Source organism: Haliotis cracherodii, unplaced genomic scaffold (genome assembly GCF_022045235.1).
Source record: "Haliotis cracherodii isolate W230 unplaced genomic scaffold, xgHalCrac1.p SCAF_11, whole genome shotgun sequence".
Classification (NCBI taxonomy): Eukaryota; Metazoa; Mollusca; class Gastropoda; order Lepetellida; family Haliotidae; genus Haliotis; species Haliotis cracherodii.
Window position 1 is genome coordinate 36,778,351 of NW_027266266.1, and position 15,355 is coordinate 36,793,705.

Consider the following 15,355-nt stretch of genomic DNA (forward strand, 5'->3'; position numbering starts at 1 on the left):
TATGATATGTTCTGTTTTTCAAGATGGCAGCCGGCGGCCATCTTGGAATTTCTAAGGTCAGAATTGCTTCTAATGTAAATAATAACGATTCCAATGGATGTATCATGTTCAAATTAGTGGAATTAGACACCTTATATGTGTCTGTGGCTGATATTCTTCCAGAGATATACTATTTCATGCTATTTAAAATGACGCCGACGGCCATTTTGAATTTTGCGTTCTGGCAGAGTTAGCCGTCATTTTCCAGAGGGTCATGGGGGCTAATTTTTTAGGTAAACATGTCAGTTAAACAGGTCCATCGTAAAAAAAGGGTAGGAACAAAGTGGTCTCGGATTCCAGGGATATGACTCTACTAGGGGTGGGATTTGCAGGGACCGAACAACAGACATGGTTGTCTTTGGCCGTAATTTAAAAGCTCAAGACTACATCGACCATGTATTGCGTCCTGTGGTGCTTCCCTTCCTCCAGAGGAATCCCAGAGGAATCTTCCAACAGGACAACGCTCGCCCCCACACCGCCAGGATCACCAGAGACTTCCTAACTGCAAATAATGTAAACCTTTTGCAATGGCCAGTAAGATCGCCTGACTTAACACCCATTGAGCACTTGTGGGACTATCTGGACAGACAAGTAAGGGAAAGAAATCCCCCTCCGTCAAGTCGTCAAACGTTGATTCAGGCACTGTTGGAAGAATGGCGAGCCATCCCCCATGACGTCACCAGGGATCTTGTAAACTCCGTGCGGCGACGTGTCCAAGCCTGTATTCCGAGCAATGGAGGCCATACAAGCCACTGACAGTGATACTGACAGAAATGCATTTGTGAAAAAATGTTTTTTCTGTTTTCGTTCAGATGATTTGTTTATTTTGCAAATTGACATTTACCCCCTGTGTCATTCCTTACCCGATATTGAAGTTCCTGTAAGTGCCACCTTTGTGGAATTTGAATCAGAACATTGTCAGATAAATTTTCTTTCCAACTCGCAACACTATATTTTTGTGATGTATTTGATAATGTTGTCAACACCAAATCAATGTTGGTATAGTTTCTTTTGCCCGTCAGTTTATGAACATCATCCAATAACCATTTCTTATTTTTTTTATGTTGCTCGGCAGTTTATTAGGAATGAAATATATGTATATTTCGCTCCTCTGGCGAGCTGGAATATTGCTGAGTGCGGCGTTAAACAACAAACCAACAAACATCATACAGTGCCGAAAGCTTGTCTACGTAAAACCTCAATCTAAACATACTGGGGACTTTAGTCAATAGTAGGCACTAACTGCATGGACATTAAGAATAGTTCTATTGCATGTACGTATCACCATCGCCATTGCCTACACCCCCTTCATAAAAATAAATAAAAACTGACAATAATGTACATTATATACGTATAGAAATTGATATTTTAATGACACGGTTTACAGGGTTTGTTTTTTCGTTTCTTATTTTTGCATGGGCTGATATTTATCTGTCGTGCACAAGTAAATTTTCTATCCAACAGTGAGCCCACCTTTCGTAAGTGAGTAACCGACTCGTGCCTTTCCGTGACAGACCTTCTTGTGGCTTACGGAAAGATACCAGTGGTGGCGAATCGGATCCTTCGTGTTACTGTCCAAAGGGAGATAACCGCGTTTACCTCTAACAACTGCAATTTGTGGTGGCCCAGCAGGTTATGTGTAAATCACACGTTCGTCACCGGGGTCGATTCCCAACATGGATATATTGCGCGAAGCCTATTGCCGGTGTCACCTCCCGATCACACACCTCCTGTTTACTCTACGTGGCAAGATTCTGCGCCTGCAGTGGATTCTCCGCGTTTAAAGAATGCTTTGTTTGTTGTTTCACGTTGTAATATTCCAGCTACATAATGTCACGGAAGCCAGTAAATAATCGAGTCTGGGCCAAGGTGTATATGAGCGTAACGAACCTATCAGTCACTACGCGCGAGACAATATTTTACCGTTTTATGTTTACGTATCACGGCCGACAACAGTCACAGAAGCGGACATAAAATATGCACACAAGCCCATCAGTTCTTGCCAACGTTCGTGACCATTCGCCACCACTCGTTCCTTTCCGTAACCTATAAGTCGGTGACTCGTGTCATTGCCGGTCAAAGCCGATGGTGGTACCCGTGCTGTTACCATCTTTACGAAAACGTTTACCTTTCTGGTTTATTGCATTTAGCGACGTTTCTGTGTAGATTCTTCCAGCGTTATCGAGCTGGAGTGATTACAAGCAAGTAATGAGGGGGATATAGATATTCATGATACGTTCTGATAGGCAGCCGATTAACAGGAACAGCAACTGGTAAATGATAACAAAATGGTTCCCATAATTTAATGAAGCACACAGGTAAGGAAGTCTGATACACAGTAAGGATAAGGATTAAAACAGCTATTGCTTGATTAGATCTTCACAGGCAGACGGGATGTAATACCCTTAAAGGATCTAAGGCTAGTGACGGCGGATTTCTATAGCTTCTGATAGTTTTCTTTCAGTGAAGTACTGGTGTTTGGTATCTTGATAGCGGTGTAAGAATCTACTTTGAAACATCGCTAATACATGTATTAACGCAAGAAACCAGAAGTTTTTATTCATAGTTGTACGTTTTCTTTTTGTTCATCTATTTGTGTTCCATGAATTGGTACTGATAAATGCGGTCTTGCTCAGGAGTGAGTCAGTGAGTTACATTTCCGTCGCTGTTACCACTATTTCGTCCATATCAGGGCGAGGGGTGCAAAGTAAAAGCCTGACACATTTACAAGCAGAAACATGGAGATCGGATAACGTTAAGCACTAAGCTACCCCACGCACGCAGAAGGCGTCAACCTGAATCCGACGACTGAAAACTTAATGCTGAACTTTGCTTATTTCGGTACTTAACCGAAAATAAAGATATTTTTTGACATTTTATTTCTGCATGTAATGGAATCTACACGAATCAAAATAAGCACAACATTGTTCATATTACACACAGATCAGATCCAAAGCATTATTGATGGAAAAGCCGAGGCCACTATATTGGAATGAACATTACATATTTTAATGACCAGGCGTCGAGTTTTACAACAGGGATGGATTGGAACAGAATGTACAGGCGCTTATTCCAATTGTAACCATCCGTCCAGCTTGAGTGCCGTAATGACGCGAATGGTAATCAGTGTCATCATCAAATTTTAAAGAAGTCAACGAAGCGGTCTTAAAATATGGCCTTTTTGTCGGCCTCTGTTCAATGCGCCCAATCCGCTGCAAAACGAACAACGGGACTGGAATATTCTGACTAAGAAATCATGAATGCAACTTGACGTAGAAAGCAGAAAAACCTGTTGTAGTGTGATTTCTACAATTGGTCCCAAGTAATGCATACTTTCAAGAACCTTGAAAGTATTACTAAACTAATCATTTCTCGTATGAAAACATATTTGTCACAACTAGATGATTGAAATTGGACGCAGATCAGGTATTGACGTTGAATCCCGAATTTGGTCTTATTGTTTTAAATATGGCAATGATTATGTTGAAAACGAGTTTCACTTTGCATTGATTGTCCAGCATTCCTGCATGAGTTAAGAGTTAAGTATATTCACGCCATTTATTATTACAAAAAAACCATGATTAAATTCTTTTGTAAATGTTTTGTATATGTTGTATTAAAGTTGTAGCCATCATTTCATGCTTATAATTTCAATTAGAAATTAAGACACTGGAATGTATAAATGATGAACTGTATGTTTATTAAGATTGAAAAGCTTTTGTATTGATCATGAACATATGTACTTTGGGCCTGTGGCCATAACTAAGAAACTAAACGCCCAAATGCATCACGGCAACGGCCATGGTAACCCGATGCACGTGAGTTCCGTGCAAATTGAAATGCACATGCGTTCCCCAATTTCTTGCCCTATAAAAATCCACCTAGATCGGATTTCATTCATTCGTTATTGAATGGCTACTACATGCCAAGATTGCGAGATCAGCGACGCCAAGCCCTTGGACGATTGCAAGCTGGACAAACCGCCCGGCAAGTAGCCAATGTACTTCGAGTCCACGTAAGGGCCATATACAGGCTCCAGCAACGGTACCAGAAGATGTGCGACAGCATCCTCAAGATCGCTTTGATCGCTTTGCGGATACTGCTCGGCAGACCACGGGGACACACTAGCGACACATAAGTGCGGACACCGTGCGTCAACGATTGACGAGCAAACACCTCCACTGTCACAGGCCACACCGAGGACACATTCTGACATCACGTCATAGCCGGAACCGTCTTCAGTCTGGCGACGCCGTGGGAAACATTATTCGGATGCTTGTGTTGTTGAGAGAGACTCGTGGGGTGGTCCGAGAATCCTTGTATGGGGTGGAATTGGTCTTGCACAGAGGGTCGGCCCTGTGGTCATCCAGAACATCGGTCCAGGGAGAGGCAATGGTGTCACAGCAGCTCGGTACATTGATCACACATTGATCAATTTGATCACATTGAGACCACACGCCATACTTCATTTGGCACGCCCGTGCCCACACTGCGAGAGCCACAAGAGACTTCCTCCAGCAGAATGGCATCAGAACCATGTAGTGGCCTGTCCTCAGTCCCGATTTAAATTCCATTGATCACCTGTGGGACGAGATTCAAAGACGGCTGAATGACGTCCGACCAAGGGCGCCAACTGCAGGGCGCCAACTGCAGCTGAACAGGCGTTCAAGTGCCTATGGCCTTCATCAACCACCTCATCCATTCCATGTATCGACGTTGCACGGCAGTCATCAATGCACGTGGCGGACAAACGAGATACTGACTTGTGATGCCATTTTCTCAGAGACTAGTGTTGTGTTTCACTTTAAGAACATTTGACACTTTAATTTCAACCTTGATGATCAGTTTTGCCAAGTTTCATCTTTTTAATATGTCTCAAAGTATGTTTACAGTGTTTGGACAGATAAGGTTTCTCATATATCTATCCATGGTGACGTTTCTTTTGCAGGTCAGTATATAAACAAAAATCCTTGCATATCATTTGGCACTATGAAGAGCGCATCACTCGGGCATTGTATCCATATGTGCATAAGCCACGGTAATAACACAATGTATTACTTATATTATTATCATATTTACGATACGAAAAACACACTCGGCTTGTTTTCTCTAGTTATTTCTTTCCTGGGACAGATTTTTTTTCTAAAATAAAACCCCTTTCAATACAAAACAGGTGCCCGTATTGTAAAAAGTTCAGATCATCATGTTACAGAATACAATTAGTTGTTTACAAATACAACGCGTCTAAAATATTTCAAGCAGTCAAGTAGCACGTTCTATCAGGCCATATTCTATCTCAGTAGCATTTTAGGAATTGGTATGACGAACAAGGGAGCTAGTTCAATGGATATGCAACCTCTTTATTACAACGTATGCGACGTTATCAAGCAAGTGATGTACAGAACTGTGAAGTAGGAGGCTAATATACATATGGGTGGCCAAATCAGCTACAAACCCACGTATAAAGTGACCTTTGGCTAAATAGCACAATATGATTGTTCTGGTTTCAGGTTAACATCAGTCGACAATCTCATTAAAACTTCATTAATCTCAAGCAGAGAGTGGTGTCGTATCGGTAAGAGATCTGGTTTGTATGAGCCTCCGTGGACCACTCACAGTGCGTGAAATGGCAGAGTGGATACTATCGTATCCTGACGGTCTGGGTCGGTGTTCATGCTATCAATCACTAGTTTGCCTGATCGGGTAAGTATAGATTGGCAATATTTACTCACTCACTCACCCTGATTATACCCATGACAGCTGCCATTCTGGCCACCCAATCCATATTTACGTCGCCTTCATTTTGCATGACAAACAGGGGAGGTTAGGGGACTATTATGAACCGGACTGGGTCCCATATTATAATACTCTGCAAAATAAGTTGATATATCATATAAATAATCAATAGATGGTAATTTTGGTATACACCATTGTCATTGACCCGGGTTGCACATGGAAACAGTAGAATTTCAATTGAAGGTCACCTGTTCTCACAATCTAGAATCGCAACAATTAGACTCCAAAATGACACGGCATCGTTGTCCGATGGAAGCAATCAGATCCCGATGGAAGCAATCAGATCCCGAATTGTCACCCACTCTGTCTGCAGTGCGTGTGCCAACCGTCGGAGGTTGTGTGGTTGTTGTTGGTGTGCTGGCAGTTTGTTTCTTGTTTAACGCTGCACTCAGCAATCCCCTAAATGTTCGATTGGGTTTAAATCCAGGAGACAAGGAGAGTCATGGCATGACCTGGATGTTGTGATTCCTCGAGAAGGCTGTTGTCGGTCTTGCCATGTGTGGTCGGACGTTGTCTTGGTGGAAAATTACTTTCGCTTTCTGCATAATGGGAAGGGCGTGTGGCCGAAGAATCTCATCCGTGAAACGTTGTGTCGTTAATCCCCAAGAACTTGCACAAAGTATGTTCTACCAGTGTAGGAGATGGCTGCCCACATCATGACACTATCACCACAGAATCGTGAATTCTGACGTGACCCTTAATGGGATGTCCTCAGATCTTTGTTTAGCAATAGCGAGAACAAAGATCTGATTTTAATGAGATTGCGACCAGGTGATGATTCTCCTGTACGCAGTCGGCCGGTCGAGTTTTGGCGCTGGGCTTCCGTCAGTCGTGGCATGTTCACTTGCTGTAAGATCGTGATGGCAACGTTTTCATAGTCCAACCAGTGATGCTGTACGTGCATGTCATGTTGGTGTGTTTCGGCGCCATGCTCTCTCCTGGTTGTTTTTGTTTTTCTGTTGCTATTTTATTATCTTTTCACCATATTTCTGCAGTACATCCTTTTTTCCAAACAAATCAATCCCAATCCATACAGAAAGGACCAATTCATCTTTTGTATTAAGTTAGGAGGTCGGCAGACATGTAAGATTTTACTACTTTCCCGTTTCTTTTTTGCAGAGTATATAATAACATGTAAATAATGCCTAAAATATCTTTATACAAGTAAACAAAAAATGCAAATGTATATTATGATTTCAATTGTCTCTACTCTACTGGGTTCAACAGGATTGGAGGGGGTATTCAAGACAAAACTAATGCGCGGGGGGGGGGGGATATTCAAGACAAAACTTAATGCAAAAGACCAAACATTGGTTTTCAGTTTTCTTTTGGAATATTAAAGATGAGTGTAAAATATTTTTACAGCAGTCATTTTGTAATAATGGTAGGTTTTGAAATATCCCGTTATCTATAATTACACAATTTAAGTCGGTATCCCGTTAATCTGTCAAGACTGATTACATGATTTTCTAGTATGAACTTTGTGACTATAATCTACCTTCTGAACTGAGATATGTATCACTGACATACGGTTCAAGTGGGGGAACACAGATTGTCGTCCAGGTTTCCTTGTAAACTGAAAGTCACCTTAATATTTGACCTGTTTACTTGTCACGTGATGCGTGACTTGTCTACAGGTCATGTAACGTAGTTCAGTTAACCTGTCTACCTGTGTCATTCACTTCTTATCTCAAGAAATGTTACCTAACTTGCAAGGCAGCCACGCGGAACAACGTTTGGAGGTGTACTTTATACTTGAGTGTGGCGGTCCGAGTGTTGCTGTGCTCAAGTTAGAAACAATTACTTCCGGTGATTTCTGCACTGGTTATTACATTTTGCTTTTTTATTAACACACACACGAACAAGAACGCTAATACATATACAAACACACTCACACACACACACACACACACACACACACACACACACACACACACACACACACACACACACACACACACACACACACACACACACACACGAACAAGAACGCTAATACACATACAAAAACACGCACGCACGCACGTACGCACACACACACTCTCGCACAAACAGACACACACACATACACCAGGTTCGATTCTTCCCATTCGCGCAAGTCAATGAAGCGCAAGTAAAAGATAGTCAGTCGGGGCAGTCCGCCATGGACGTTGTCAAGCAGGACAGGGTTATCAATAACCTGGTTGAGAGGAACACTTCCTGTTGGAGTGTCGGTTTGGTCCTTAATACACGTTTACCCTGTCTTCATAATCACCTGAAAGGTCACTCAAACAAACATCAGGAAAATAGTTTTAAAAACATCAGGAAAATAGAATTAAAAACGTCAGGAAAATTTAACATTACTTTCTTATCGTAAATCCTTTCAAATAACGTGTACTTGTCACAACATGCGGTAAAATTAAATTTCCTCGCAAACTGGCCTACAGTACGAGTGAGAAATAAACACGGCCTACATGACGCCGGACAGAGACAGAAAGTTGTTTAAAGTTGTCAAGATCAGTACAAGTTCGAAGTTTCAATGTTTCAATAGTATATTCGTACATAAAAAAACATCCACAAACATAACGTTTCAGATTTGAATCTGTTATGAGGTAATTAGGGAAAGGAAATCCATCTAATCATGGAATGAAGACCAGATATAGTTTGAAAAATAAAATAAACAAATTTAATATGTTACACAGATGTCAGTGTTGCTGTCGCTATGCATAAATATTACATACATACATACATACATACATACATACATACATACATACATACATACACACGTACATACATAGATACATACATACATACGTACGTACAGACGTACGCACTCACGCACGCACATGTTTTAAACATTGAAAGCTGTAATGGCATTAAGGCAAGAAAACCTACCAAACATGGTTTAAGTTTGATTTGAGTTTTTGCAATTTTCAAAACAGGGCGTATACATATATTTTAAATGTCATTTTTCGGAATTACCGATCTTATATATACGTAGTGTATGCATACATATGTAAGTTTCAGATTAAAAGCTGTATTCTCAAATGAAGGAATGAAAATCAAGCAGGTATATTTGATAAACCAGAAATTCTTTTAAAGCTAAAACACATCTACAATATAACCGTGACAGGTGAATTAAACTCTGTTTAGACTTTTCAATTTGTAGAACAAGACAATTCCAAGTTTCAAAACAAAACAAAGACAAGGACATCTCATTGTTAATTGATATTTCTGTAAGAGATAAAATAAAAACCTCTCTGTTTCGCCACATTTCATCTCATTGTTTACTTTTGTATTATTGCAGTTTTAATGTTTAGATATATGGCAATGTGCTATTATAGAAGTCACGAAGGTGGTGACGCACACAGTCCAAGAACACGGCGGAGTCGTGCAGGTCGTCGTGGAGACGGGCGGCTCTCCAACAGGAGTAGTAGTTATAGCAGCAGCAGTAGCAGCAGTAGTAGTAGCAGACATTACATTTATATGCATGTGTCGAGAGCACAAAAACAGAAAGGTATACCTATTTCCACACACATGATACGCAATAATTAATAGTGAGTCCTGTCAAAACTGGCATACGTGAGACAATAAGAGACTTTTGTGTCGTATTGTCTTGAAGTAATAAATCAATTAAAGAAATACAATGGAGAATTTAACAAGAGCAATGTATTATTAATAATGAATTAGTTATAACACAGTATCAAGTGGAAAATAAAATTGTTCAAAAGAAATGATTAAACTTGATTTGTAACTTTTGAATTTCTTCTTTTTTAACATTTTATGCAAAGTGGCATTTTTTAACAATTTTCCCTCATTATAAAAACAAACCTTCAGTTGAGAAAATGATGATGATGATGACAACGCAAACTTAAAGCATGCTCACTCAGTGGAAACCAGATAGTCCATATGAAATAAAGTATAATTAATTTCAGTTATTGATAACTTCATATTAGCGAAGTTGCCTTTATGCGCTAACAATACTCCCTTCAACAACTTTAGTAAATAATGTTAAAAATGTGGTATCATTCTCCAATAAATATGTAGTTTGAATATACACCATTTGAATTTTCCATTCAAGTCTCTATGATTCTATAAGTTGTGAGATACATTTGAAGTTGTAAAAATACCGACAGATTCATTTATGATAATAAAGATAAATATTTTATCATAATGACGTTATAGAGTTTATTCATATCTCGATTAGAATAATATGCAGTCATTAAGTTGACACAGTCTACTTTGATATCATTTACCTACATAAATTCAAAGGAATGCCAAAAATAATAGGGGCCTCAAAAGGAAGCCTCGATGTAGCGAATCTTGGGAACGCAGCGCGTGGTCACGTGACCCTCTTTGTGTGCTGGCTTCGCTGGTTCGGCGTGTGAGTCAGTGCTCCGTTGCTCTCCACTTCTTCGGTTTATTTTGTTGGTTTTCTCCCGCATATAGCCACCAAACTCTCCATAGGACTAGGAGAGACTTCCATCTAACCGAAAACCACGCTTTTGGACATGCATACGTGATAAAACCTGCAATTCATATAATTTTTCGGCAGCCTAGTGCTGGGTGATTTAGGCAATGGCGGTGGTTGGTCAGCGACACAACTCTCGACACATGATGTCTTTCCAAGGGGGACCGGCCCAAACCCCCACCCAAGGGGCGATTTTGGCAGCGGCAGTGGCTGTACCATATTATCAAGTGGTTCCTGCCCAAGACGCTCAACCAGATAGACCCATTGGATACGGGGCGTTTGGTGTTGTATGGTAAGTTAGTGACATTCCATTGTCGATCTTCTTTGTGTAAAACGTTCACATAAAATCGCCTATTACATACACAATATAAATGAAACTGGACGTGAAAACGACCTAGCGTGCATGTACAGTCAATATTCGCGTGTCTGTATGTTCAATTCTGGCGAAATATGCTAGTAAAACGCCGTGTTTGGCTTCACAAGTGGGCTGTCGTGGTTCGCCTTTGTTGTGAAATGATGCACTCAATTCTAAGGGCAATGTGGGTTTGGCCGATTCATCAAGTACACTGATTCATCATATTTAGTCACTTGTCACAGTACTGAAGTCGAGTCATGTACCGTTTTTCTCAAATTGTATTCATAGTTGATGAAAGTATCACAAATATTTGGGCTAATCTGCTAAACGTGTTCTAACTGAGAAGTGTGTCATGTGGCTAAATATAACTCGCCCTGTGCAGTACATTATCTCCCATTTGCATTCTTCCCCCAACTCTAGACGTCTGTCGTGAACTAGGCCCATAATCGTCTTCATGCCATGCTTTACCTTTTATATACACCCGTTCATCCATACTAAATGCATGTCATATTACCTGCGCAGTCTGGGTTGCTGCTTTTCACCTTTCCAAGTATAAATCGGTAGAAACCGTGTCAAGCTCCTTTGCAGTTTGTTGGTTAAGCAAAAGGACAGCCAAAAACTGACCTAATCTGCAAGTCACATTATCTAATTCGATCATTTTCTAGAACAGATGGAAATATGTGATAAAAACCATAAATGTTCAGCTATACAACAGTGGCAGTCAAAACATTGTTTTACATTTGAGGTGTATTTACTATGAAATGTGTAAACAGTTACAACAATCAAAATTTAAACAGCAATAAAGATCATATCAACCAGGTTTAAAATTCAGCTCACTTAACATGCTTAATGGATTTTCATCACTGTCATAAACAGTATATGTCTTTGTAACAATGATGATATGGTTAGTTGCAACTTTCTCTTACTGATTTGTTTCATGTAATGGGTATTATTTTGGATCGTCCTTATTCTCCTGATGACCATAATGGTTATATATTATATATAATTAGTCATCCTTCTATTAACATAGAATTCATGATGATACCATCTGTCTATTATACATGGAGAATTCTGACCAATTTTAAGAGATGCATGACCTATTGTAATGCTGAACATCTTTTAGAACATCAACTGTGATAGGAAAATAGCAATTATAGTATTCATAAATAACCTTGTGTAAAAAGTTTTAGACAGTATGAAGGTCAAGCTTAGTGTTAAACTAATACAGATTTTGGGGTGTAGGCAAATACCAAAGCATGCCTTGATGCCCCATCACCACAAGTACCTACCTCTCTTTATATGTTTTTTTCTAATGACAATATCATTCAGTGATACAAAGCTAGGTCATGCTGTACAGTGTATGTTGCATATTTCTTTTTGTGGTCAGACTTGTCAACTTGTTTGGTGCATATCATCGATCCCAGTTGCATTGATGGATGCTCATGATATCAATCACTGGACTAGATTATTTACAAACCGCCATCGTGTAGCTGGAATATTGCTGGGTGTGGCATTAAACAACAAACCAACAACTGTTTTAGATATGTTTACTGAACAACATATCCCATCCTGGACTCAGGATGTCCATAGGAGAGTTAGTGATTCAGCTCACATATCACTAGGGCGGGCTATCGATATAGATAATAATTGTCAATAATTTTAGCTAGTCCTTCATACAACACACATTTTTCACTAATTCTGTATCAGTCTACACCAGGGCTTGTCACATGATTAGTGACATCCGCACATGGTTTTTTTTATATTTGCTGCAGAGAAAAAAACATGCTTGTGTTGCTAGTGGTAATTTCACCTGTGTTTCTACAGCATCTATCACAGACTGTGTAAATAGTAGTAAATGTAAATTGAATAAAGTATCAAATTTCTCAACAATCTACCATTCCCAATTGAAAAGTATTTTTATGTTGAACCTGACACACTGACATTGTACTTTTCAAATCGTAATATTCTGATTAATAATAATTTGAATAGATTTATGATCAATTTACCAATTGTAAATAACATTGACATTTGTTTGTGGTTATTTTCTGATATACATGGCATTTAAAAATATTTAATGCTATTTCTTTAGGTATTATTTTACAATATTTATGTTAAGTGAAATTATGAATGTAATATTCTTAAGGGCTTTCATACTGTCCCACTAATGTATTACGGTATCGTAGCATTTTCTGACTTGTTAAATAGAATATCTGTTGTGTTCTCAACTCTGGCATATAGAACTGTTTTTCAATAGTAAAGTCAGCTGGTTCATACTCAATAGTGAGTAATAGTGTTAATTGTATATCAAGTCCTCGAAATTGTCCTTGTTTACAAAACAGTTTAGTCTGTTTATACAGTTGTGAACTTGACATGGCTATGCTGATTCCATGGTGCTGAAGCTTCATGTACATGCCACCAGCTGGTTCAGCCAGCTCAGGTGTTTTATGGCATTTGAACCAGGGACTTCAGCTTATCTGCTTCTCTTACTGCTGCATGTTCAACAATTGACAAGTCAATTAGCAGGGCTGGTTTGTGTAGGTAGCGTGTATTGGGCACGGAATGACACTTGTATCGGGTATTGACTTGCCATGAGGATGGGTGTTGAGTTGAGCATGTTGTTTGTCAGCGTCAACAAGAATTAGCTGTTGACTAGTGGAAAGGTCATCGGCAGGTGCATTATGCAGACTGTTGTTATTTTGATGCGTGTTATTATTGATGTGTATTTGGCTTGTTTGTGTAGAAAATTTCAGATCTTTCTACGAAAGTTGGCATATAAAAATATTTATCACACAATAGCTGTTTGTTTATCACACACTCAGCAATATTCGAGCTGTAATACACTTTGTGTTTACAGTAGCCCATAAATAATCAAGTGTGGACCACACAAACAAGGTGATAGCTATAACTGGGTACGATTACACAGAATCAAAACAAAACGTAAAGCCAGTGTGTCCACTCAATCATTGCGTGTGGCTTTCACATGCACAATGAATGCCATTAGAACATCCTCACACAACTAGCACTGTGTTCATTGACATCAATCATATGTATACAATACACAGATTCAAACTACGTTAATTCTTCAGCAAATATATTGTTATCTGTTTACATCAATTAGGTATGGAATGGGTACCCTAGAAGTACTTGCCTTGTGGATGACGGGTTCAAATCCCCGCAGCGATACACTACATGAAGCCAATTCTTGGTGTGCCATGATATGAAGTCTTTGAATGCCATTTAGAAGTGATACACATAAGAGATGGAATTCATGGATGTTGTTTTACTTATTATGTAGAACATGTTCCAGACTATAGACTTATTCCTTCATCAGGTATGGTTAGGGAACAGTATAGAGGGAGACTGGTGCCAGTGGGTACTTATTCCTAAACCTCTTTCTTTCATCTGAAATTTGATGATGGGTGTCAATCTGGCCATTGATGATTACCAATCAAACAACCTTTCCCAGTCACCTGGCGAATCCGGAGAGGGGTGCAGGGAGTGCACACCCCGTTACATGTTACCTGTGCCCTTGGCCAAGGCACTTCAGTATTTTGTGTACCCATTTCTTTTTCAAAATTGGGTCACTTATTACATGTTACAAGTGACAAGGTGAAACTTGGCATTCCAGCTTTAAATTAAAGCAGTGTACATCAGTACATCACCCTCACTGACTGCCTGGGACATTGTTGCAAGATCTGGGTTCTCATGGGCTTGGAATTCAGTAGGTGCAGTGTGCTGGAAGTGTATTGATTCTCTGCTGTTGACAATAGAGGTAGGTTAAAATTGCTGACGGAATGAACACAAGGGTGAGGTGTGTACTGCTGAGCCGGCTGGTGCTAATATGATAGTCATCGTTACTCACACATGTTAATTACACTGCTGAATGAATAAGTAATTAGCTGTCAGTCAGCTGTCTCTGTCCATCAGCCATCAGATGGGATATATATACATACAATATTTGCATTCTTATTGCGGTCAGGTGCTTATTACTGGTTTTTATTGGTTTGTATGCAGTAGACATCGTTAACCCAAATCCTATTTGTCTGTGAATCCCCCTTTAGGCCATGATATATTACCAGTGTTTATATTTTCATCCCTGCCCGCCTCACATTATTTTACAGATGAAGATGTGCTGTGTGCTCCAATCCTTCTTTGCTTAATGGGGTGGTGGGGTATCCTAGTGGTTAAAGTATTCACTGGTCATGCTGAAGACCCAGGTTCGATTCCCCACATGGATACAATGCGTGAAGCCCATTAATTGTGTCCCCAGCTCTAATATTGCTAGAAGTGGCGTAAAACCGTACTCACTCATTCTGTACTTGATGAAATTCTCCATGTACATCTGACCAAACAGTCATGCTGCATGGGAATCCCATCCATTGATGACAAGGAAATAAGATACAAAATGCCTCTGGTCTCATAATTTAGGAATCTCTTGAGTTGTTGTGACCCAATACACAATTTCTGTTGGAAATATATGTATGTATATACAGAAAATCAGGAAGAAAAAGTATGAAATTAAAACTATGTAAGTGTTACTTGTAAACTGGTAGTAACCCAGAGTGTTAACTACTGGGTTAGCATGTGAAGATCTACCAGATCGTTTTGACGATCCCATCCGTTTAGAATACTTTACATCAAGAATCGCACATTCACAAGCCTCAAAGGACAAGATCACAAACTCGACAGAATTTAATAATGGGTGGACAAAA

General features: G+C 39.6%; 1 protein-coding gene across 2 annotated transcripts in view; it reads left to right on the top strand.

Moving 5' to 3' along the window:
- Positions 1–10,188: 10,188 nt before the first annotated feature.
- LOC139456452 (serine/threonine-protein kinase NLK-like) overlaps positions 10,189–15,355 on the top strand; it is a 57,968-nt gene continuing 52,801 nt past the window's right edge. For both annotated transcript variants that reach the window (XM_071238172.1, XM_071238173.1), the window contains exon 1: positions 10,189–10,580. In XM_071238172.1, coding sequence (XP_071094273.1) covers positions 10,396–10,580 — 185 coding nt within the window. In that variant the 5' untranslated portion in view covers positions 10,189–10,395. The remainder of the gene's footprint in view (positions 10,581–15,355) is intronic.